Here is a 27667-nt window from a genome sequence, read left to right on the forward strand (position 1 = left end):
ATAACAGATGAACAAATGGAATGTGACCATGGCAAAGTAGAGATCTAGGCAAAATGGTATGAGAAGATCTCAAAAAACAAAAATGACTAACTTTTAAAGGTTGGGGGAGGAATAATAAATCAAGCAAATCTTCCTGGAGGATGTGGTACCCAAATTGGGCTTTAGAATGTTGGAGTATCTGGACAGATCCATGGAAATTTGCTATTTAATCAGTGTGCAAAAACTCTGGGGGAAGACTAGTAATTTATCCTATTTTGGATGAGTATGTGAAGATCAGTAGTGAAAAATAAGACTGGAAAGTTAGATTGTGGTCAAATATAGAAAGTATTAAATGCCAGGTTAAGGAATGGGTATTTTGGGGCAGCAAGGTGGTGAAGTGGATAGAGAACTATCCCTGGAGTCAGGAGGACCTGAGTTCAAATATGGCCTCGGGTACTTAATTACCTAGTTGTGTGACCTTGGGTAAGTCACTTAACCCCATTGCCTTGGAGAAAAGAAACAAAAAAAGGAACATGGAATGGATATTTTATGCTAGAGGCACTTTAGAAGAACCAAAGGGTTTTGATTAAGGGAGTGAAAGAGAAGTATACAGGAAAGACTGGAAGCAGAAAGATTACTACCATTGGCTAGATGATGATTTGAATTAGGCTAGTAGCAGTATTAGTACTACTAATACAACTAGTAGTAGTGAGTCGTATAATCAACCAGATTTGACAGCTGAGTAACTTTGGAGAGAAAAGTAGGAAAGCAGACTTAGAGAAGACTGAGATTGAAAGGTTGAGTGAAAGGAAGAAAGGTGGTACCATTAACAGAAAGAGGGAATAGGAGAAAGTTTAAGGGTGAAAATTATGTGATTGGTTTTGGATGGGTTGAGTTGAGGTGCTGAAGAGAAATTGGTATCCAAATGGAGATATTTCATAAGAAGTAAGAAATATTCAGGACTGGAGTAAATTGGAGACCTTGAGGATAATGATATAATAGAAAGATCACTGGATTCAAAATTGGAAAGGCATGGCTTTTAATTTTAATTTTTAATCAAACACATTATAATTGCTAGTTATATCTCCATGGGTAAGACATTTACCTCTCTGAGTCTCGGTATTTCTATCTTTAATATGACTTTAACAATGTCCATCATATCTAACTCAGGCTTATTATACATTAGTATATACTAGTAGAGTATATTAGTGTATTATATATATATATTGATATATAGGATATATCAAATTGTATATTAGTAATAGGAGGTTAAAATGGACATGGATAAAAGCTGCTCTTCATCATTTTAGTCAAATGAAAACTTGGACAGTTTAAGGATGATATGTTCCTTGGCAACTTGCTCCTGATCATCTGTGACTAAGAACTCTTGGAGGTAACAAAGCTTCCCCTTATTGACTATTGATCAGGACCTTCAAAAAAGGAATGACTTCATGAGTTAGGTATTGAACATGTGGGAATTGAGATACTCTTGGGACATCCAAGTATAAATGTTCAGTAGGGTCCTGATAATGTTAGAATGGATCTTAGGTGATAAGAGTAAAACTGGAAATCATCTGCACACAGATGATTGAACTCAAGGGAGCTGATGAATCCTCTAGGAAAGATTATATAGAAAAAGAAAGTGTAAGGCTTAGGAAAGGATTCAGGTAGACAATCTTGCAAGGCTATTATTGGATAAGTTTTGAACTCAAAGGAACCTTATAGGTGATTTCTCATTTTACAGATGATAAATTTTAGACTGACATGCATTAAGTGGCAAGTTGAAGATTATGGGAAGTGGCAGCATAAGGATTCAAACCAAGATATACTGGCTCCAAATGAATTATGGGCTCTGGGGCATGGATAATGATCCCAGAAAATTAACTCAGAAGAATGGATCAGACAGATGTAAAGACATTCATGACAGAACAAGATCTCCAACATCTAGGGAGGAAAGAATATTCAGAAAGGAAGAAGGGGAGTTTGACTGTCAAATACCACAGATGGGTCAGAATAGTTCATATTTATATGACATTTTATAGTTATAAAGTATTTTTCTCATAATATCTCAAGGAATGAAGATTTTGCTCATGTCATTCCCATTTTATTAATGAGTAAATTGATGTTTAGAGAAATGAATCAACTCACTCAGGATCCTAAAACTAATAAATATTGGAATTAGAATGCAAACTAAGGAGTTCTGGCTATAAGTCCAGTGCTCCTTATACTTTATATACTGCTATTTTCCCCCCTTGAGTTGAATACGCTATTTCACAGTAGGCTATTGGCATCCTGTGTTTTTCTGGATGTGTAACAATATGAATATTTCTGGCTGTTCTGATAGACCCACTGGGAATCCTGGGGTTTAATTTAAAAAGTCTCATCCAAGTTGCCAATATGACATTTATCTTCATCCATGCATTTTTTGATGTTGCCAAAAATAATGACAATCCTTCATTATATGCTGCTAAATCAACATTGGAACTGTTTATTCATTTTATATATACCATGACACCTTTTACCTTTCATCATGAGATGGGAAATTTAAAGCCTAATGGAGTAGAAAGCATTGTAATTTGATAGAGGAAGCCCTTTGTAATTACTTTCTACAATAACAAGTAAAAAGGACATTTCAGGTAGTAAAACATGAATAGTTAAGGAATAGATTTAATTAACACTCTTTCCCTGGCTACAGGTTGGTTATAGAACTTTCTACTTAGTGAGGTACATACTGTAGGTTACATGCATCAGGAATAAGGACAAGTAATGAGTTGATCTTCCTTTCTTTGCTCATAAGAGGAATAGACCTCCCTATCCTCATCCAAATTAGTCAACTTTTATTGAAAAAATGCCAGGAAACACTGCTATAGACATAAAGAAATGTCAGGCATATAGCTAATTTTCCCTGTGCCAACGAAGAATTATTTCTCACAGTTTGGAGTGTTTTTTTTTAAAAGAAGTGTATTACTTACAATGCCAGATCTCCAGCAATGCTTTTGAAACTGTGGCTCAGAGGGGGAAATATTTTCTCTTGAATACTATATTGTTTTCAGTTGATTTTTCACATAGAGATTGAATTTGTATATGAATAGAGAAAGGCAGAACTGGTTGTCTAAACACAAAACAAAATATCATAAACTTTGGAGTCTGACCTTTTTTTAAAGGGTCTCTTGACCTAACAATTAATTCTCTCATCTCCATAAGGGTAATATTGGTATTACTAATGGAGAGAATGATTATTGAATAAATAATAAATGTTATGCTGAAAAATACTTAGCACTGTATAATAGATAGACATGTAATTAAATATTTTGATAACTGTTATTTATTGATTTTTGTTTTTATTTCAGTGACTATTTCCACAAGTACCTTCTTTGATGGTTTACTGGTTACAGGACTCTACACATCTACTAGTGTCCAGGCTTCACAAAGCATTGGAGGTGCTAATGCTTTTGGATTTGGTAAGTTTAATGTGAACCAAGAAATCAGCCTATGTGTGTATGTGTGTGTGTGTGTGTGTGTGTGTGTGTATGTATATATATGTGTGTGTGTGTGTGTGTGTGTGTGTATATATATATATATATATATATATATATATATATATATATATATATATATATGTTCTAGGGGTTGGGGAGGTGGGGTAGGGCAGGAGAATGAAAGCACTTGATTACAAGCCTGTCATGCCCAGAATGGCATCTTACCTAATAATATCTCTTCAGTGGAACTATTACACTTTGTTCTGGGACATATATGCAGATATTTCATATTCTGTCATTTAGATTATTAAAATTAATTTTGATTTCCATGCATCAATCAGGAACCAATCTTAAAACATTTTAAAATATCATCAAATATTTGATATGTGAAAACTGGCCTTTTAAATTTGACCTGGAAGAATAGGTAAAAAACAACTGAATCATCACATTAGCAAGATGGGAACCCACATCCTAGCATGGCAGAATATTTTTTTGACAGGCACAGCCTTAGTGACAGTGACATGAGTGCTAAGCCACATATGGCTTCTCCCACACCTGGGAACTGTGGGCATGACTCCCACTGAGTTTCAGTGCATGCATATTTTGGTTTTCTGACCTTTTCTTAATCTGTATCAAAAACTACCATTATTTATATCCCAATAAAGTGATTTGTTACTGATAAAAAGATCAGAGTAGTCATTTTGCAAAATTTTGTAAAATTTATTCATTCAATTAGTATTTTTAAAGATTTAGCTTCATATTGAAAATATAACTAGAAAGTCATTGATTTTAAATTATAGAAACAGCTAATCTACTAAGTGAAGTTTTATATATATATATATATATATGCAAAATTTTCTTCATTACCTTTTCTATGTTAAAATATTCTGAACCCAACATTTTTTAGTATTTAATAGAAAGAACAAAAGTAAATTAACATTTGTATAAATATTAATAAGTTTTCCATGTGAGGGAATGGGGTGACTTTATTATATGGCTTGTAATAGTGTACATTTAGATAGCATGTTATAGGCCTTATAATTTCATCTTCTAATTCAGAAGCAGCTAGGTGGTGTGTCATTAGATTCATCTTTCTGAGTTTAAATCTGACCTCAGAAATCAATTAGTAGTCACTTAACCCTGTTTATCTCATTTTCCTGTTATGTAAAAATGAACTGGAGAAGGAAATGGTAAACCACTCTAGTATTTTTGCTAAGAAATCCCAAATGGGGTTACAAAGAGTTGGATATGACTAAAAATAACTGAACAATAACAGTAAGGTAGTACAATGTGGAATGCTAGACTAGGAGTTAGGAAGACATAAATTCAAATCCAGCCCCAGACTAGTTATATGATCTTGGGCATGCCCCTGCCTCAGTTTCTTTAATTGTATAAGGTTGTATAATAGTACCTACCCACTAGAATTTTTGTGAGAAAAAATTATATTACATTTGTAAAGCATTTTATAAATCTTAAAAGTGTTATTAAGGGATTGATAACCTAATTTCTGAGGACATTACCTCCATCAATAGAAATGGTTTACATGTCTTCTCATCCTATTTGATTCTTGTCCATATTTCCTGTTAAACCCTTCACTTTCTTTTTATCCACACATTTCCTTGATAAATAGTAACCTATTTATATGCCTTATTCATTAAAGTATTGTTGCTTCTACATTTGTTATTTATTGGCAGAATTGCCTTTTAGGGAAAAAAAGGGAGCAAGTTTTATCAGTGACTTTTATGTAGTAAAGATTTTTGTTGGGATTCACATTGTTACTGTCAGACAATGAGACAAAGGCAATGATGTGAAGATTCAAGAAGCACTTGGAGCAGGAAGAGTTAAAATTAGTTGTTGAGTTTGAGTCAGATTTTTCACACATGTCGTGGGCAATGATAGTTTCAGAAGCCAAGCCGAAGGAAGAACCCAGGAGAACATAGATACTAAATGAATGGTCAAAAATTAAGGTAACTCCAAAGATGAATGCATGACATGTGAGGCAAGGTCAGGAGTCAGATATTAAAATAATTTTAATAACCGAGGGAATGCTAATATTTCATGAGTTTATTTTATGTTTCTTGTAAAACAAGAAAACAATTCCTAAGTGAAATTAACTTGGGACTAACATCTGGCTATAGTGCTGAGTGAGAAGCCAGAGGGGAAAAAAGCGGTTTTACACTTACTGTCCATCTGTTGAATCTGAAAAAAATAATAGCTTGTATTTACATTCTTTTACAATTTACCTAATTCTCATAACAGTCATGCAAATTATCTCTGCATGTTATTTTTCTCCTTTCCCCCCAAATTGGGTATTTGCTTACTTTTCTTCAAACATACATTAGACATATTTACATAAAAGTAGCCTAAGAATAATCATGGTTCTTTATTTAAGGCTCAGGGACCTTAAGGAATTAGCCCATGATGATGTAATAAGTGTCATAGCACTTGAATATGTATCTGGATAATTCTGTCCTTTCCTCCTATATGAGGCTACTCCTGGTGGAAAAGGAAACATTAAGGATCATTCAAAATCAATTATATTTAGATCAACAATTTTGTAAAGTACTGATAGTCACTGGAAAATTACTTCTGAACCCTCCCCCACCAAAAAAAATAACTCCAGTGAATAAAATCATTTCAATCAAGCAAACATTAATTAAGAACCTACTATGTGCAGAGCATTATGATGACATTTAGGCTAGCTTCAAGAAGTACTTGATAGTAACTTAGTATTGGCCTAGTCCATCCCTAGACACTTCTCCAAGACATTTAGTGGGTGAATTTCTATTCATATTTGCATCACTCCTATTTTCAATAGACATAAAGATCCCATTATGCTATGATATACTAATATTCAAATACTACTCTCCTATGCTTTTTACAAGTCAATATATATATACACATGGCAGAAAAACACAAAAAGAAAACACAAGTATTATAATATGACTGAAGATGTCAGAAAGTATTATATTTTTTAAATTATTTTAGAAATTATCAATATCTTCTGTTTTCTGTCACCTTAATTTTAAAATATATCTCTCCCCCTTTTCAATTACTAGACAAAGTCTAAAAAATAGAGAGAAGAAAAAAAATTTCTGCAATATTAAGTAGTACTTTAACTGAGCTATTCAGTATATTCAGTGTCCTATAGTGGTGGTCCTCTACCTCTACAAATAAGGGAGGAAAGTTTATTTCTCTTCTTTTGTGAGGAGACCACACTAGAATTACACATCATTAAGTCATTTTTTCTTTTCTATTTATATTTATAGTCTTTTAAAATAAATCTAAGTGAAGTTTTCAATGTGAAATATTTGTATTACTTTTAGAGACAAATTATTTGCTTGGAATCTACATTTAATTTACTCCTTGTGATTAATAGTCATCAGAGAGGATTTGTATGGCTGAAGATGTAAAAAGAAAACAGGGGAGAAACAAAGAGAGAGAAGAGAAGAAGAGGAGGCTGGAGAGGGAGGGAATTTTTGGAAAATAAAGCATCTTATCATCTTTAAAATGTCACAATCAGCATAACATTGTATAAATGATGAAATAGTTACTATATCTTCATGATCTTAATAAGATCTTAAGAGATAATGAATATTATGCCTATAAAGGAAGATTGAATAGAAGATGCCTTGAATATTTAATTTACTGTGAGGCTTTGACTTTTCAATGGAGTGTTAAACAAACAGAGGCCTCTTGGCATTTTTCCAATATGTTATAGTGGTAAATAGCATATGCTGTGTTTAACTAGCTCTGATAAATGAGGGCTAAGTAAAGCATTTAATTTTATCTGAATAGGTGATTTTATTTATGAAGGTTTTTTGTATGGACTCCATATAGTTGCTTTCATTGTATAGATTGCTTCAAAGTTACAGAAACTGTACTATAACCATAAACTATACATATGAATAATAAAAATAAGAATTATGATTATTTTTCAGGTATTATTTTTTAAGAATAATTGTGTCAAAATAGCACTGAGCTTTTATGAAAAAAAACAAATTTCCTTTAAATGCATGAATTGCCAAACCCAGTGGCCATATTTAAATGAAAACAATAGATTTAAAAAGATGACTGGAAGTCAGAAATATTTAGCTTGGAGTACTTCATTTTACTTGTCCATTTGAGTTTGAAAACATGAAACCCTGGAGAAGTCTGATGTTTAATTATAGCTTGTCCAATTTTGCATTCCAGCATCTATCCTTGCCTTTGAGTGCCAATTTAGTCATAAAAAATCTTCAAGTCTCATTGGAATAAATGTTTAAATACAATATTATATAAAATTATGTTTTTTCAGGGAATAATTTATCATATGAAGAAATATATATTTACTTTATTTTGAAATAGGGCATATTTTAAATTAAAGTGGATACTATATGTCTTGTACTGGAGTTACTGGTTTATTAATTTATAAACTCATATCTGAAGCTTGAAGCAGCTTCAGATACCACCTACTTCTTCCTCATCATATTGCACATGTAGAAACTAAGGCTTGGAGAAGTTAAATGATTTGTTCCAGATCTCATAGGTTGAAGGTGGCCAAGAAAGGATTTGAATCTGGGAGAGCTGACTCCATATCTTTAATATTTTTAGAGGGGAAATTTTACTTTAATTGATGTTTGAGGTTATGTTTCTTTACAAGGGTAATTATATAAGTACTAAGGAATGCTCCTTTTTCATTGTTATTGTTAAATGACAGGTTTTCCCAAACTAGAAAGGCTTTGAATATGAACCTATCAATTGACTGTTTTCATATGGTTCATGTACCAGATCAGACAAATCTGGAAAGGCTCCTTAGGCAAGTGGCTTACTGGGGCTGAATCTAGGGATTTTCATGAAAGCCATTCATGAAGGTGTAGCAGAGACAATGGTGAAAGTCTGTCTCAGCAGAGTGAGTCCCCATCATCAATATAATCAAAGATCCTTTACCTACTGAAGTATAGTAAAAGAAAGTTGTTTAAACTCAACCATTATTTACATTATCAATACTTTAATTTTATAGTGGAGGCTTTGAATTCATTTAACAATTTCCTCTGTTAATATATGCACTCAAGGAACAAGCACTTTAATAGGCCAACAAATTATTTAATCTTTATATATAGAAGATTAAATGGAACCGTAATTCATGGATTTGCTAATGGGATATTAGCCAGTGTCCAAGTTTTTGGAATAATATCTGAATATGGAAATATATCTATTTATTTCAAATTTACAAAGATTTTACATATATATATATATATATAGTGTGTGAGATCTAGGTGGCATAATGGTTAGCATACAGGGTTTAGAATCAGGAAGACTCATCTTCCTGCATTCAAATTCAGCCTAAGATACCTACTAGCTGTATGATTTTGAACAAGTCATTTAATCCTATTTACCTCAATTTCTCCATCTATAAAATGAGTTGGAGAAGGAAATGGCAAACCACTCCAGTATCTTGGTCAAGAAAACCCTAAATGAATTCATGAAGAATTGGACAACTGAAATGACTCTACCACAGCCAGGCAAGACTTGAGCAAAATAGGTTTACTTTCCCATGATTCAATTTCCCCATCAGTCAAATGGAGCTGTTGGATTAAATGAGATATCAAATTTCTTTTATCTTTAGATGTCTACATTTTGAGGGCATTGGTTTATTTAATTTGTGATTTGTATTTCCTTGTACCCTGACAAAAAATATCCCTTCTCTCCCCACTTATTTCAATTCTACCCCTGTCTTAAAGGACCAGCTCCACAGTGACCTTATCCTACTTTGATCTCCTGGATCTTTTATGGTCTATTTAAAGAAATCATTTGGCCTTGTCATACATTGATTGTTTTTATTAGCTTTTTTAAAGTACTGCATTGAAGTTAGCCTTAAATTCCAAAACATATCACTAGCTTCTAGAAGGCAATATACCTCTAGGTTCTCATATCTCTAGGTTTTTTCCCAGCTTCACTAATATTTTCCCCTTTTTACTTTTTTTAAATTTTCATCCATTTGTGCATGCATATTTTCATATTACAAAATTTCCCTCCACCCTTCAGTCACACCCACCTCCCCTCAATAGGGAACAGTCAGGTTAGCATTTTACATTCATATTTTGTTAAACATATTTACAAATTAGTAATTTTTGGAATTCAGATTGAGGAAAAGAGATTCATAAGATATGTTTATAAAATATTCATAAGATTAGGTAGGGTTGTTTTTTTCTGTGTATTTTGTTTTTCTTCCTCTAGTTGGGATAATATAGTCCATCACCAGTCTAATACAGTTGCCTAGCTCTCTGGACTGTTGAGAAGAGTTGTGTCTATCAAGGCTGTTCATCTTATAATGTTGTTGATGTGTACATTGTTTTCTTGACTCTACTCCCTTCGCTCAGCATCAGATCCTGCAAGCCATTCCATGCTTCCCTAGAGTCCAATCATTTATGATTTCTTAAAGAACAATAATGTTCCATAGTATTCACATGCCATAACTTGTTTAGCCATCCCCCAGTTGATGGGCATCCCCTCAAATTCTAATTCTTTGCCACTACAGCTTCACTAATATTTCCAAGGAATGCTACTACTACATTAAACAATCCATGGGATTATGGAGCATTGAGCAAAATACTTAAAATTAGGGGCTGAAGGTAGATTTGGATTTCATGGAATTGTATATGGCTTTCTGAGTCAGTAATTAAGATACAACTCAGGAAGGTATTCGGGTTATTTAACCAAGGCTAGTGAAAAATATATTTGATTAGTGATTTGTGAGCCTGATCAAGATTGCTTTAAACAGAGGCAGCTAGGTGGCACAGTGGATAGAGCACCCCACCCTGGAGTCAGGAGTACCTGAGTTCAAATTTGGCCTCAGACACTTAATAATTACCTAGCTGTGTGGCCTTGGTCAAGCCACTTAACCCCATTTGCCTTGCAAAAACATAAAAAAAAGATTGCTTTAAACTGAAAATGAAGGATTAGAGATAACTGTCCAAGAAAGTGATCAACACTGAACCAGAATGAATTTGTTTAGAACAAACCAGTTCAGACTAGCTTCATTTCTCTTTCTCATGGCTTTTACTAAGGTAGATTAACAAACACCAGCAATGTATTGTTTCAATATCATAAATGTCATAAACTGCTAGTACAAAACACCATAGACTTGAACTTAAAGAAGTCATTTAACAAAATTCATAATGCCAATGGGGTCAAAGAAGAGAAATATGGGCTGGATTGGAGAACACAAATGTCCATTCAGTATGCTAGGAATACCTTCTTGGATCTATCCAGCTCAACATTTTTATCATAGTCTTGAATGAAGATATAGTTGGGATGAATATAAAAATGAGGAATAATAGACAACTTTTAAAATTATAGAATCAAGAGCTTGAAAGATGTTGATTTTATAACAATGGGTTAAGCTTAATATGAGAGAAGATCTGTATTTTGCTGGCTCAGTGATTTCATCAATCCAATCCAGTAGTGTCCTTTGTCCTCATTTAAATCCTCCACATTGTTTTCCTCTGTTATCCTGGATGCCTTCCTTTAGCTTTTTCAACATCACAGAGACACCAACAAAGCACCTGAATTGCCCACCAATCATCTCTTGCTCTCAATATATGATCAACCCACTTCTTTTTATGGTCATCTCTAATAATAGCCTTTCTTTTTCTTCTTCATTATTACTTTTATTGTAATTTTATGTTAATATGTTTTATTACTCAAACCAATTATGCACTAATCCACTGAAAAATTTTGTACCAAAAATATAAAGCAATGCCTTTGAATTTCAAAATTCAATTACATTGGTATGGGCTGACAAACATTAATTGATTAATATTTATTATTAAGCATTTATCCTAGACAATTAATATTTAAGTACCATTAGAAAGCAATTTATATTAAAATACTTGAATCTATTAATCTATTGTCAGCTAAATATGAGTAAAAAAATTAATGCAAATTTGGGTTGCACTTATAAAAGCATAATTTCAAGAACCAGGGAGCTTTTGACATGATTGGACTCTGTTTTAGTCATGTTATATCTTAACTATGCTTTAGCAAGAATACTGGAGGGTTAGCCAGTTTTCAAGGGGACTTTGTATAATGTCATACAAAACCTGATTGAAGGATTTGGGGAAATTCAGTCAAGATAAAGGAAGACTTAGAGGGAATATGATAACTGTCTTCAAGTATTTGAAAGATTATCAGGAACAAGAGATTCCACTTATTCCAATTTGCCTTATTGTAATGAATTAGAAATAAAACATGTTAGCTGAAGAGAGGCAAATTTTATATCAATATAAGTGAAAGGACTCCCCCCCACAATTCAGGAGGTAATATTTTTAAGTGATTCATAACAATCAGAAAGGTCTACTAACCATTTTCCTAAAATTAGTAAGTTTCTCATCAATGGAAGTGTTCAAATGAAAGACAGAGAATCCTTTTCAGGAATGTTATAGATGAGATTACTTTTCAGGCTTCCCTCAGAGGTCCCACAACACCTCTGAAGTCTCTCCCAAATCTGAACTGTTATGACTATGTTGTATTATTATCATTCTTTGTCTAAACAAACACACACACACACACACACACACACAATCTCCTCCAGTAATGAATACAATACTCTGCACATGTTTGTTGTTGCAATGTCATAAACATTTTAATTGAAAATTCCATGATCTCTTTAAGAGAGTTTATTTGCAGTAAAGAAATTTGCTATGATCCTTTGTCAATGTTAGAAATAGCAGTTCCTCTATAAAAAGCTCTATATGAAGTGAAGTGAGCAGAAGAACAATTTACATAAAGACAATGACATTATAAAAAAAACAACTTTGAAAGATTTGAGAACTCTGATTCATGTAATGGTAAACTAAGATTCCAGAGGGTCAAAGATAAAGGACAATACCCATCACCCTGACAAAGTGAGGATGAATTTAGAGTGAATAATAATAACTTAGAAGCATATGTTTTTAGACATGACCAACGTGAGAATTTGTTTTGCTAGACTAAGCATTTTTATTTTGATGTTTTTTCTTTTTTTATTGTTCATTTGGATAAAGGATTAGGAAGAGAGAGAAAAAATGCTTCAAAACTAAAAACCAATTTTCCCGTAAGTCAGTAATAATATATATTACTGGAGTGACTATATCTCTGTCTCTCTCTTTCTCTCCTTTGCTATCTCCTTCACTCTCTCTTGAAATGAGGGAGTATGATATAGTAGGGAATGAGCATGGATTTGGAGTTAGAGGAGCAAGGCTCAGATCTGTGTATCACCCCCCCCTTAGTTATAAAATGAAGATTTGGATGAGATTATTTCTAAGAATCGTTTAAACTCTAAATCCTATGAACTCTCATAATGTTTTGCTTGATTCTCCCAGGCACATAAAGTCTATTTGTGCACAATTTTTTCTCCTCTAGTAGACCATAAACTTTTAGAGCAAGGGTTTGTTCCCTAGCACAATGTTTTCCAAGTAAGACATATATAATAGATAATTGTTGAATCAATAATAGGATTTAAAATAAGATAATGACTTTGAACAAATATATTGTAAATAGCAAACAATTTTTATTGCAAGTCATGCTTCCTTTTGAGACCCTAGGTTCTCAAAGAATAGGCCAGTAGAAAGAAAGCTCAGTTCCACTGATTTTGAAAGGACATGATTGTATGCATGTATATATATATATATATATATATATATATATATATATATCTGATTGTATTAAGGTAGGAACTTTGAGGCTCATGAAGGAAAGCTGTATGATATGTAACATATGGTTGAAGCCAGAGATGTCCTTTAGGAGATAATTGGGATACCAGTTTAATAGTTGGCCAGAATTTGAGTTCTGAGATGGTCATTTCATTTTTAAGAGATTAAAAACTAGTTTCACATATTTGTTAAGTCATTTTGTCTTGTATGACTCTTTGTGAACCTAATAGAGTGGTTCGCCATTTTTTTCTCCAGCTCATTTTACAGATAAGGAAATTGAATTGGGTTGAATGACTTTCCCAGGGTCCCGCAGTTAATATATATCTGAGGAACTGATTTGAATTCAGAAAGATGCATCATCCCTACTCTAAGCCCAGTGCTCTATCTACTGCACCAGCATATGCCACTGAACTGTGTGCTAATTTTGGAGAACTTTTGTCTTTTTATTTTTGTGTGTGTGTGTAAAACCTAAGGGAAGCTATTATGCAGCTGCCAAATGATCAGATGGATAAGAAAACAAACTTGCTAGAAGGATTATGGGAATGATAATAATAATGATAACAATAAGAACAAGAAAAAAGAAAGTGAACCTAGAGTAATGGAAATAGAAAAGGTAGCAAACCATCAAAATCCTCTTTCCTTTCTCTGATATAACACATATACACACTCACACACATAACAAAACAAAAACATTTCAACCTGAGTTAAGAGTAAATTCCCTCCCTCCCAATATTCACCCTCACCCCATGAAATATCCTTTAGATATGAATCCTCAGAACAGATCGTGATTGATTATTTCAACCTCATCCTCTAAGAACTCTACTTCCAACATTCTCCCTTTTTATCCATCCTGTATTCTGGAGCCAGATTCATGTCACGACCCTTCTATGAGTTCTATGACTCTATCTTAACAATGTATCAAGATCAAACATTTCTCTTTTGGTTTTAGGGACATTTTGTTTTCCTAAATGCTCTCAGTTTTTAATACAACATTATCTGTACCCTTTACTTAAACCAGGTACATATATTATTCATTTCTGCTCTTGAACATTAATTTTTCTACACAAAGCAGATAGAGTTTTCTTTCCTGTCCATCAAAATGTACCTTTCAAGACCTTTTGAATCTAATGTCAAAATCCAGAAAAAATTTCCTTAATCTAAATTTAATCATGCTAGCACATTATATTCAATTAACCTCTGTCTTTCTATGTATTTGTCAATCAATAATAATATTAATATTAGTATTAAGTTCCTATGTTTCATAGGGTTGAAGATTATTGAAATGACCAAAAGTAGAACCGGGTAGTGGATTCCAAACACTGAATCTCTTCAATTGACTGACCTTCATTCTGGTCCTCTTGCTGCCACATCCTCTTACTATATCAATGTCGCTCTCTGGGATTGAGAGGGTGAATGGGGGAATCAGGAACAAAATCAACTATAGAAATTATAAGAATTATGATGACCAAAATGCAACTTTCCCACCTGGCCCTCTAGTGATATGAATATTAATAGGACTTGCACAGAATAGCAAGACATATTGAGTCTGATCTCAGTATATATATATATATATATATATATATATATATATATGTATATATACATATATATTTGTTACTTACATTTTTGTGCTGTTCATGTATAATACTGATTATTGTTTTATATTTACATATATGTATATTTTTTCTGTCTGTTTATTTGCATATTTTTTCATTTGGGTGCTGTAGTAGTTTTTTAGCATTGAGGGTAAGATTAATAATATCCTAAAGCTATGTAAATCCATATAATAATCCCAGATATGCTTCCAGTGAAAAATCAATATTGATAATGAAATATGTCTATATGATAAGGGAAATATATGACATTTCATTAGGAATTGATAAATTTGACTGACTCTTTTCCTATTGTTCATTCCTTTTCCCAAAGCTGGTTTCTGGATCAGATTATAGCATTTCAGAGTGAGTTCAACTGGAATTAATTTTTTTCTATCTGAAATATCAGAATGTTTTTCATGTTCCTATGAAACAGATAATTCACCATAGCATTAATGTGAATTAATTTTTACACAAAAGATAATCCTTTTTTTGAAGAAGGCTAATTGAGGTTAACTTCTGTTAATATAAAGCCAAGAAATCAAGTTTAGATTTTAGTACATGGATACCCCTACCTCCCCAAACTTCCCATGATTCAGAATATCTTTTAAATGCATATCCTTTAAAGAATTTAGATGCATAAAGGAAAATCTTATCAGGAATAAATACTCTGTCCTTTCTCCCCTTGATATGGGCAGTGTACTCCCTATCCTATTAACAGAAGTTGAACCTATGTATATTAAATGGAAGATAAACCTCCAATTTGCTTTCCCATGCCTCCCTCTGTTATCCTTTGGTGTATCTACTGGATTCATTTTGAAGATTTATTTCCTGAGACAGCAACTAATATTCTATAATATTTAACTAAAAAAATTTAACTTTAGAAATTACATATCATATTTCTTATATAGATTACCTAAAACAAAATATTTCAACAAAAGAACTTTTTGCATGGTCAATTATTTGATTCTATTCTAAAAAAACTATCTCTTTCCAAAAATATTAAAATAAGTGCTCTCTTTTCCAAAAAACTTTATTGTAATATCTGTGTGCTTAATATAAATATCCAAAATTTTAGAACTACATCAAGGAAACTACATAATCAGACTACAGAGAGGTCAAGTGTTTGATTTGAAATGGAAAATATGAGTTTCTTTTGACAGTTTTAAATAATCCAAATTGGAAGTAAAGATTTGGGAAAACATTTTCAACAATGAAGGTATACAGTGGTGATACTGAAAGTAGAAAGTATGCATATGTAATGCAAATATATTATTTATTTATTTAGTTAGTTAGTTTGAATTTTACAATTTTCCTCCTAATCTCACTTCCCTCCACCCCCCCACTCCACCCCCCACAAAAGACAGTCTGTTAGTCTTTACATTGTTTCATGGTATACATTGATCTAAGTTAAATGTGACAAGAGAGAAATCATATTCTTAAAGGAAAAAAATTAAGTATAAGAGATAGCAAAATTGCATCATAACAGTTTTTTTTAAATTAAAGGTAATAAAAAAACAAAGGTAATAAAAGTCTTTGGTCTTTGTTAAACTCCACAATTCTTTCTTTGGATACAGATGGTATTCTCCATTGCAGATGCCCCAAATTGTGCCTGATTGTTGCACTGATGGAATGAGCAAGTCCATTAAGATTGATCATCACTCCCATGTTGGTCTTAGGGTGTACAATGTTCTTCTGGTTACACTCATCTTGCTCAGCATAAGTTCAATGCAAATATAATTTTAAGCAAAAATTACCAAAATGGATTCTCTGAACTAAGTCTTGGTGACTAATTGAATATGGATAATCAAAAAAATGGAAATATCCAAAGACAATGGGGAAATGATGAGATCAAGAAATCATTAGGGAACATTTATTTTGGAAGGAGATATTGAATTCATCTTTAAACATATTGATTTTAATATAACAATGCCAATATAAAAAAATGGAAATGTCTAATAACTAGTTGGAAACACAGGGATGTAGCAAAGAAGAGAGGTCAGAAGTAGAGAAAAAGACATTAAAGCCATTTTTTTTCCTAACCCACATATTTTACAAATGAGGAAATTAAGGCTCAGAGGTATTAGCAACTTATCCAGCAACACAGGTAAAACATTGCAAAGCTGGAAGTAGAAACCCAGGTCCTCTGACTTCATGTTATGTACCCATTACATTTTCCCACACTGATCCTCTTGATTCTTCTTTTGTATTCTTATAATTTGGAGAAAACAAAAAAAACAAGAGAAGGAATTTGGACAGGAGGTGCTATTGCTGTCTGTATCATTTCCAGTGAATCAATTAATATTAGAATATCTACCAGATCCATGGTCTAGGGATAGAAGTAGAAGACGATCTTAGTTTTTTCAGGAGATTACCATCTACTTAAAGAGATGAGTCATATACAGAATGATGATAGCCTATAGGACTTGGGATCAAATCATGCTGCCAATAATTTCTAGCAAGCTGTGGCTAAACTAGAACCCTCTAAATCCCAATTTCCTTATATGTAAAGTGGAGAAATCTTGTTTGCCTTACTCTAATCCCAGGATTTTTTCCACTGATCACAGAATCTCAAAAGGGAAGGGATCCCAGCCTTTGCTTCTAGTGAAAGGTAACTATTCTTTTTCATTCCACCTTTGGATAATTCTTAAATTTTCTCTTTCAGCAAAGGCTAAATTTGCTTCTTTGTAATTTCTATGCATTCCTCCTAATTCTTACCTCTGCCACCAAATAGAATTGATCTAATCTTTCTCTTACATGACAATCCTTCAAGTACTTAAATACTCTTCAAGTAGTGACATGTATCATAGAATTGGTTTCAAGAGATTACTCAGGAGAGGTTGATGGGAGATATTTGGCAAACAGAAAATGATATGTAAATGTTTTATAACCATAAAGTTTGCTGACAGTATTTTTCAAATAAAAAGCTCTTCTAAATTGCACTTAGAATGCATGAGCATCCTTTCTTAGATGTGTTATGTCACACTTTGGCTTGTCAGGTAGATGTTAAAATCACCTGCTTTAAAGCCATCTGTTTGTAGGCTAGAAGTAACACTGATGTAGAACAAATGAATACGTTGACTGGATTAACTTTGAAACTTCTGAGGCAAAATAGCAAATACTTAATTTTAAGAATCTTTAAATTTCAGATTGTTTCTTTTATTTATATTGTGAAATCTATCTTATGTTTTAAACTAATTTTAAAAATAGAGCATATATTCTTCATGCAACCAAAAGTACATTTGCTAGTGATTTATCTTTGTGGCTATAAAAAGGTACCTAATATCTAAAAGTTGATGTCACAATAATCGTGTCCTTTTTTTTTTTAATTTTATTTATTTAAGGCAATGGGGTCAAGTGAGTTACCCAAGGTCACACTAGGGAAACTAAGCAATTACTAAGTATCTGAGGCCAGATTTCAACTCCGGTCCTGGAAAGAATCTTTGATACCATCCAATCCAAATTCCTCTTCCTCCTAATGTTTATTTATGTTTTAAACATATACTTCTTCACATATCTGAGTAAACAAATTTTCATCAAAAATCCCACCCTAAATTTATAAATCAGATGAAGGAAAAATCATTGTCTCAAATAGCCAACCTAAGTTTTTATGCTTCTCATTTTTTTTGTGGTTAAACAAAGAACATGTATATAGTCACTTTAACATGACAGAGATGCATATAATGCTTTTAGCCAAAATTCTGCTATGTTTGGAAATGATTATACAATTACAATTACTACCAAAAAGGGGGTGAGCATCTTATTTGAAAATAATTATAGATTTATAACTCTGCTTCTGGAAACTGTATAAAAATACATCACTTCTCTACTAAACACAGTCCTCATATCCAAAGGAGAAAAAAAATGGCTCATGGGAAAAGAAGTAAATAGAAATTGGGAGAAAGCCAACTATATGATTATATGTGTGGGAGAATACTCTCTAGACAATAATTTTTTTCCCACAAATGTTTTAAAATGTCATTTAAAATTTTTTTTAAAAAAATTAATATAAAATTGGCCCACAAAAATGTAACAGAAAAGGTTATTATAATATTAGCAAAGATTCAGCTCTCCCACCTACCCACAGCACCTGTGATAAGCAGCAAAGTGATGAAATTGCATATGGTCTTCAGCCCTACCATCTGTCAGGGCTAGAATTGGCCTGGTCAGTGTTTGAAAGGGAAAGACCTTTCAGAGAAATTCAGGTGTTTCAGGAAGCATAGTTGGTGTTTTGGCAGGTCGCCCTCCTTCTCAATCAAAATGAAGCTAATGTCCTAATGTAGTGCTGGTATCTGGCATAGTATGCCAAGCTATGTTGTGAATTTTTGGATGAGATGTGACATGTGATATCGAGGATGCGTGTTTTTGCCGAGTGAGCCTGAAGCAGTTTCCACAATAATAATTCTGAAAGCATTGGCAGTGTTGGTACCTAACAAGCTGGGAAAATTGCTTTCCCTTTGCTGAAATCCAGCTATCTCAATGGTACTTAATGCAGGTTTTCATATATATTCAAAATTCAGCAAACATATATTAAATATTTACTATATGGATGACATTTGACATTACTCTAGGCAAGAGAGATGTTAGTACTGACCCTGTACTGAGAAAAGCTTACAATTTACTGGCAGGGATGAGGTCCAGCACCAAAAAAAAAAAAAAGAATAGAAATTAGACAGAGAAATGCCAATAAGAGAAGGGTTTGATATGATGGAATGAGAATTGGGTCATAAGACCAAGATGCAAATTCTACCTCTGATGTGACCTTCAACAAGTCACAACCTCCTTGATTCTCAGTTTCCTCATCTGTTATCATCTGTTAAATGAATAGATTGGACTAGATGGCCTCTGAGGTCACTTCCAACCAAGATTTTATGAACCTATATCCACCATGAGTCTGTAATATATTCAGAAGTGAGGATTTTTCTGTAACTTCTGAGAGCAGGGATGGCTTTATGGAAGGGTGATAATGTAATGTTTTAGAAATATAATTTATAAACCTTTTTTTAATTCAAAGAAGCAAAAGAGAATATAAGGGGACACAAATGAATAGATTCAGTCTATTACTACTTTGTTAAATATAATATTTACAGAAGGGATAGGAAATGGGACCTGTGATTTCATTGATATGGGGTGCTACTTAATGAAAAATGTCTATCAATACAGGTTAATACTTTGCACCTTAGAGTCTTAAAGAGTTGCTAACTTTATGAGTAGAGATGAGAAAGGATGCTAGATTGAGGAAGTATCAGGATCAAAGGAAGATTTTTTTTTGAAGTTGGGAAAGCTAAGCATATTTGTAGGAAAAAAGGTGGGGATGATTGAATGTAGAAGGACTTGATACATGAAAGTGGGGAGTTGAATCAGCTCATGATTTAATCATGAGCCTCAATCTTTTTATTAAAGTAGGATGTGGGGTTATTTGCTGGCAGAGATGTGACTGGGGAAGATTTGGGGATTTGAGGAAAGAGACATTTTGTAATAACATTGGGGAGGAGTTAGTGAAGATATTGTGCTCTGACCTATGCTTTGGTCTGTTGGTCTTTTAATAACTTCAGTTCAAACTATATATTCAATTGTGGCCTGTCACTAGTCAGCAATATGTGTAACTAATACATAAAAAATAAAGATTATAGGATTGCATCCCATGATGAAAAATGTTATTCACCACAAGGGAACTGATGAGGATTGTAGATTGAAGCATACTTTCTTTGCATTATTTTTCATGCCTTTTCTCTATTCCCTCTCAACATCACTGATATGGAAATTAAAAAAATTAAAATAAGCCTGATTAATGGTTTAAAAATATCAGATCATAGGGTCATAGATTTAGGGCTGAAAGGAAAGGAGATAATCTGGTCAAACCTCCTCTTCTTACAGATAAGGACATTGAACCAATGGATACAGGTAGGAAACATCAAAGGAAGGATTTGAAACATTGTCCTTTGGCTCTAGAATCAATACTGCACCAGGCTGTCTTTCTAGATCATGAAGATATTTTTTATATTGGTCAAATCAGTTGGATATGGATGTGTGCCTTTGGTATTTCTAATGATTCTTAGCAAATTTGCTCTTTGGTTACTAATGCCTGGGATCTTCTCTCTATCTGGCATGAATAATGTATATCATTTCTGAGAAAAATATGTATAATGGATTTGTATGCATTTTTGTTTTCATGTATATGTACAATACACAAAACCATGTAATTATATGTATATTTTTTCATTATATATAATGATTAATTTTACATTGACTTCTTAAGCCTAATATAATTAGAAAAGTTATTTATAATACTGTTTTGTGATGGTTCTGGAGCCAGATGTATAAAAAGGATGAAAGGCAGTCAATAAACATTTATATATCATCTATACTGTATATGTAACTATGCTGAGTGCTTAGCAACCACAGATTAATTATAATATCAAGAATTTAGATGGAGTTTTAAAATTTGCAAAGCACTTTACATACATTTTATCTTTTATCCTGACAACAACCCTAGAAGATAGATACTGTTATTATCCCCATTTTTTTACAGATTAGGTAACTGAGGCAGAGAGGGTAAGAGATTTACCCAGTCACATAGTGAGAGACTGAATTAGGATTTGAATTCATATCTTCCTGATTCTAACCCCATAAAAACTAAAAAAAACTTTTTTTGTTGAAGAGATAAATTATACACATTTGAAATGACCTTAGAATTCCAAAGTAAATCAGCTATTGGAAACTGATTTTGTATGATTTGAATTTGTAGGTGTTACAAGCCAGGAAAATACTAAAGGCAAAGAATTCATTATGAAAAGCTTCCTGCTGCAGGTTGATTTACAGCCAGATCTTGAAAGAGATTATAAACATAATTTATCAGAGATTAAGTGGCAGAAAATGTTGCAGAAAAAGAAACCACACAGGTAAAAAATTGCTCACTACTGTGTTGAGAAAAATCAAGTTCATAAAATTGTAGCCTTTTTGACTGGGAGACATCTTTGAAGTCATTTAGTTTATTACTGTGTGGACATCATTTATAGCACTTTATGGGTAACAAATATGAGCCATTTCAATCTCATTTTTAATAAACCCTGGTGAATTTTTTCTAAAAAGTCTGTTGGACACATGGATACAATTTGAATATGTTAAATGCTGAGCCACAGTTTTTTGAAACTGAAAATTTAAATTATTTTCTGAACCAAGCTTTCCCCTTGGTCAAGATGAGTATTCCACATCATACAGTTTGGATAATTCTATTGAACCAAATTTTGTCAACCCTGATTTCCTTGTGTGCCCTAATACTAGAGATCTGAGTACTGAGTGATCACAACGTAAGTGTATACAACTTAATTAATGACAGTATAAGTGTATGAATCCTATCTGTGCTTTTTCCTTGGTATACTCTTAGCTTATTTTTAGTTCAGGAATAGTCCCCATTTGAAGATGACTAAGGCCATTAAAATCATTTGGATAGGCTGAATAAGACTCCCAATCCAATTTACTGGACTTCTACTCAGTTTAAGATAAATCTTGTTTCTTATACCTAAACAGTTAAAGGAAACAGGTGGTTTTAATAAATATTACTGTTTAAAATTTGTGCCTCTGGGCAGCTAGGTGGCACAGTGGATAGAGCACTGGCCCTGGAGTCAGGAGTACCTGAGTTCAAATCCGGCCTCAGACACTTAATAATGACCTAGCTGTGTGGCCTTGGGAAAGCCACTTAACCCTATTTGCCTTGCAAAATCCTATAAATAAAATAAATAAATAAAATAAAATAAAATTTGTGCCTTGTAACTCTCAGGCTATGCTGGTTCTTCACAGTAAGCCACCTGATATTATTGAATTATTACTAATGATTGATATTCATGAATTATTTCAAATTTCAAGCAAAAAATTAACTTGAAAATGTAACTTGATTATGTGGGGGGGTGGAGACAAGATACTTATCTTCAAATATTTGAAGGACTGTGATATGAAAATGATAGTTTGTTCTTTTTGAGCCCAGAGGAATTTTAGTCTTCAAGCTTATCTTAAGATAGTAGCATGATGTGATAATGAAAATAATCTAATAATCTCTAAAGCACAGATGATGAGAAATATAATAGTGAGAGCCTTATTGCCCTTTTTTTCTTTTTTAGACCTTAGCTGTAATATTAAATTCAAATTGAGTTCAGTTGTCAGCACCGCAGTTTAGCAAGGATATTGATCAACTAGAACGTTTCAAAGAAGGACAACCAGAATAATATAAGGACTTGGGTCCATGACATATCAAAAGAATTGGGCATGTTTGTCTTTATAGTATTACTGTTATAATATAAATTGTTCTTTTGATTCTACTCACCTTACTCTACATCAATTTATTCATATCTTCCCATTTTTCTCTGAAAAATTTCCCTTCATCATTTCTTACAGCATGATAGTAGAATTTAGCATGCTTCTCCTGTATCTTCGTTCTGCTTTAGAAGAGCTATCATGTGAAGCAAGAATTAGGCTTGTTTTGTTTGCTTCCAAAGGGGAAATCTAGGACAATGACTAGAACTGGCAAAAGTCTTGTGTCAAAGAAAAAAGACTTGAGGTCAGAAAAAACTTTATAAAAATTAGATCTATCCAAAAGCAAAATGGGTTGTCTTTTACTCAGAATGTAGTTCTCCTTCCTCCCTCTTCCTTCACCCCTGGCCTTCCAGAGGTCTTTAAGTAGCAGCTTATTGAATATAGTGTCCTATGGATTCTGTTCATGTTTAGATTGGATGAGATGAGCTCTAAGGTTTCCTCTGATTTTCAATTCCATGAATCTGTGAGGGCAAGATTAGGAGCAATAATTGGAATTGGCCAAGAAAAAAAACAACAGATTTAGTTAAATTATAAGGGGGAAAAACTTGAAATGATTACATTTCCTGAATATTTTAGAGAGAATTCTTGTTCAGCTACAAAATGTCCTAGGTGACCTCTGAGTTTCCTTGTGATTCAGAGATCTTTTGATTCTCAACAGAATATTCTTTCATAAAGAAAACTGCTTTTGGACAATTGTCAGATTGAAGCATTGAAGCACACCATAATTTTCTTTCTGATTTCCTTTGAGAAGATACTTGACTAAAAGAAGATGAACCAGATACCTTCTAAGAGCTTCAAATAACTGATGGACAGAGTGAATGCTCCATTAGTGTCAAAAGATGTAGAGGAAGGTGGAATCCCTGTGGAGAATTTATTGAAGAATATAGATGAGTTCCACAGGAAGGGCAGGTCTGGATGTGTTGCCATCTGCATTCTTGGAGTGAAGACAAATATCACTTAGATCACAAACCCACTGATGTGTCAAAGTCTATTATGGTAAATTCATTATTCTTTGACCTTGTTCCTATAACCTTGTTTAGAATTTAAAATTTCTGCAAGTAAATGTGATCTTGTATTCATATTCTGGTTTTCTTCTATAGTGTTTGAAAAAGAATACACCTTTAATAAAATCATAAAGTTTTGAATTCTGAGATCTTTGACAAAAGTCAGACCATTTTACAGATGAGAAAACTAGTCTAATGAGGATACAATATTTACTTGATATTTTATAGGTAGCTATTGATATATTATTAAAATTTTAAATGTTAGATTCTGCTTATGAAAATAATTTAATGCCCTGTCAATTATATAGAAGGACTTTATATGCAAAATACTTTTTTCCCATTAATTTTTTTTCAGCTTAGATCATTTTATCTTTAGTCATTTAAGTATCATTTATGAAGTATCTACTCTATACTAGATACTCTATTAGCACTAGGATGCAAAAGAAGTTCACTGAAGGAGAAAATATGCAAACAGATATGTGCAAGTAAAACATACAACTGATAGAAAACGATAAGGTGAAAACTGGAACCATTGACTCTTGATTCTCATTCTATATGCTTTCTATAAAATCATGCTTAGTGTTCTTTTTAAAAAATATTTTATTTTTTCCAATTACATGTAAAAGCAATTTAAAAAAATTCATTTTTTAATCTATTAAGTATGTCATTTTATGTTGGTGTAGTTTGTGGTGCTTCTAAACAATTAGAAACATCAAAGATCACTAATCACAAATCACCTTAACAGACATAATAATAATTAAAAAGTTTGAAATATTATGGAAATACCAAAATGTTACATAGAGATATGATGTGAGCATAAACTGTTGGGAAAATGGTGCTGATAGACTTATTTGAGGCAGGGTTGCTATAACTCTTCAATTTTTTTTATTATTTTGTTTTGTTTTTTAGGCTTTTGCAAGGCAATGGGGTTAAGTGGCTTTCCCAAGGCCACACAGCTAAGTAATTATTAAGTGTCTGAGGCCGGATTTGAACCCAGGTACTCCTGACTCCAGGGCCGGTGCTCTATCCACTGTGCCACCTAGCCGCCCTTTTTATTGTTTTTTGAATCTTACAATTCCCCCCCAATATTGCTTCCCTCCCCCCCACCCCCAGAAGGCTGTCTGATATTTTTTACATTGTTTCCATGCTATACATTGATCAAAATTGAATGTGTTGAGAGAGAAATCATATCCTTAAGGAAAAAATAAAATATAAGAGATAGCAAAATTACATAATGAGATACCTTTTTTAAAAAAAATAAAGGTGGGATGGCTAGGTGGCACAGTGGATAGAGCACCGGCCCTGGAGTCAGGAGTACCTGGGTTCAAATCCGGCCTCAGACACTTATTAATTACCTAGCTGTGTGGCCTTGGACAAGCCACTTAACCCCATTGCCTTGCAAAAACCTAAAAAAAAAAATTAAAGGTAATAGTCTTTGGTCTTTGTTTAAACTCCACAATTCTTTCTTTGGATATAGATGGTCTTCTCCCTTGCAGATACCCTAAAATTGTCCCTGATTGTTGCAAGTCCATTAAGATTAATCATCAACCCCATGTTGCTGTTAGGGTGTACAATATTCTTCTGGTTCTGCTCATCTTGCGCAGCATCAGTTCATGCAAATCCTTCCAGGCTTCTCTGGATTCCCATCCCTCCTGATTTCTAATAGAACAATAGTGTTCCATAACATACATATACCACAATTTGTTCAGCCATTCCCCAATTGATGGACATACACTCAATTTCCAATTCTTTGCCACCACAAACAGGGCTGCTATGAATATTTTTGTACAAATGATTTTTTTACCCTTTTTCATGATCTCTTTAGGGTATAGACCCAGTAGTGGTATTGCTGGATCAAAGGGTATGCTTAACACTCATTTCAAGAAGATTTTGAATTCTAAATTTTCTCCTTCCTTCCTACCCTTTCTTTTCCCTAACATGTCAAGAGATTTGATATAGTTTCATATAAGTTTTTCTACGTTTTTCTGAAATCTGTCTGCTCAACATTTCTTATTGCATAATAGTATGTCATTACATTCATATACCATCACTTGTTTGGCCATTTCCCAATTGATAAAGATCCCCTCAATTTCCTATTCTTCGCCACTATAACAAGTTCAACTAGTTCTTGACACTTTTCAGAAACCAAGTCAAGGGGCCCATTAAAGAAATAGCTAGGGAAGTACAAATTCCAGTAAAATAGCATGCTGTCAGAATAGGGGAATCACCTGAATCAGTAGTGGCTCAGAGTGTTCATATTAAAACAAAGAAGATTGAGAACAAAGGACTAAATATGCCCTGAAATGGAAATTGAAAAAAGCAAGAAGTTTCATTTTAGTGTTAGTGGGTGGCTGGCTAATAGGTGACTTCTAACATATAGTTTCATAAGATCTTTGAATTGGAAGTATCTTATGAGTAATCTCATCTATCTCTGGGACATAATTATTTTTCTTTATAAAATGAACCCCTATTTAGCAACATCAAAAAGGGGTCAGCAGACTATGCTTGAAGGCCTCTAGTAACAAAATCATGGGGCAAACAGATCTATAAGTAGATCTTATTGATAGGAATGTCTTCGTAGTGAACTGAAATCTAATTTGCCAGAATATTCATCTATTGCTTCAAGCTCTGCCTTCTAATAAGAGCAAAATTAATCTGATTTTCTTTCCATATTATACTCACTCAAATATTTGAAGGACAATATCATGTTTGACTTAAATGTTCTTTTCTTTCATGTTAAATGTTACAACTTACAAAGATTAATTCTTGCATAGAATAGTTTTGAGTATTATTGTTCTCCAGCTTGCCGTCCTCTAGATGGGATAGTAGTCACTATAATTCCCAAACTATGGTTCCTAATGTGGAAGAGAAGGGAATAAGCATTTATGTAGGAACCTACTGTAGTGTCTCTTTTCTTTCATTATTATCATTAAAGGAATACATTGTCTTTGGAGTTTTAATGAAAGTTCTTAATGAAACAGTTTAACTTTCATCATTCAGATGGATATCTTTATTCTCTTTTTTGAGGGTGAAACATAATAATTAATTCTCTAGGAAGCATACAATACTAACACAATGTGTAGTTTGCCAAATCTTTTGAAGGATATTACATTCTTCTGTGGTATCTCTCTTGATGGCCTGATGAGGTCAAATGGGAAGGCTTCCTTTTTCTTCCTCAATTTCCCCCACCCAGCCAGGCCTGTTTATAAGTAAATATATGTTCATAAGTAAATATAAATGACTACTTGCTACACAATAGGAAGACAAATCTAGCTTTAAACTAGAAACTCTATATGTTTTTGAGCAATTTTGGTATTTTGAGGCTTGTGTTGTATGAATGGAGTTGTGCCTTAGAATCTATAAAGTCCATGAAGTCCTTCCCTTCTTCCTCCCCCAACCTACCTTAGGGTGTTCAATAAATATTAATCAGGAATAATTAGTTTAAGGTATGTCACTGGAGTTTGAACACAGCTGACCTAATATTGATCAAAGCAGAAAATTACCTATGTAATTTAATTTGTAAGGTGCAAGGCTCCTAAGCTCCTATGTAAGGCAAAGTGGTTTAGTAGGAAAAGAGCATGAGCCCAGAAAAACTAGGTTCAAGAAGAATCTATGTTCAAATACTACCT

General features: G+C 33.1%; 1 protein-coding gene across 1 annotated transcript in view; it reads left to right on the top strand.

The window, feature by feature from the left end:
• RELN (reelin) overlaps window positions 1-27667 on the top strand; it is a 548816-nt gene that overhangs the window by 97364 nt on the left and 423785 nt on the right. The window contains exon 2 of the mRNA XM_074193988.1: window positions 3330-3440. Coding sequence (XP_074050089.1) covers window positions 3330-3440 — 111 coding nt within the window. The remainder of the gene's footprint in view (window positions 1-3329; window positions 3441-27667) is intronic.

Source organism: Macrotis lagotis, chromosome 7, assembly GCF_037893015.1.
Source record: "Macrotis lagotis isolate mMagLag1 chromosome 7, bilby.v1.9.chrom.fasta, whole genome shotgun sequence".
In the NCBI taxonomy this organism is placed as follows: Eukaryota; Metazoa; Chordata; class Mammalia; order Peramelemorphia; family Peramelidae; genus Macrotis; species Macrotis lagotis.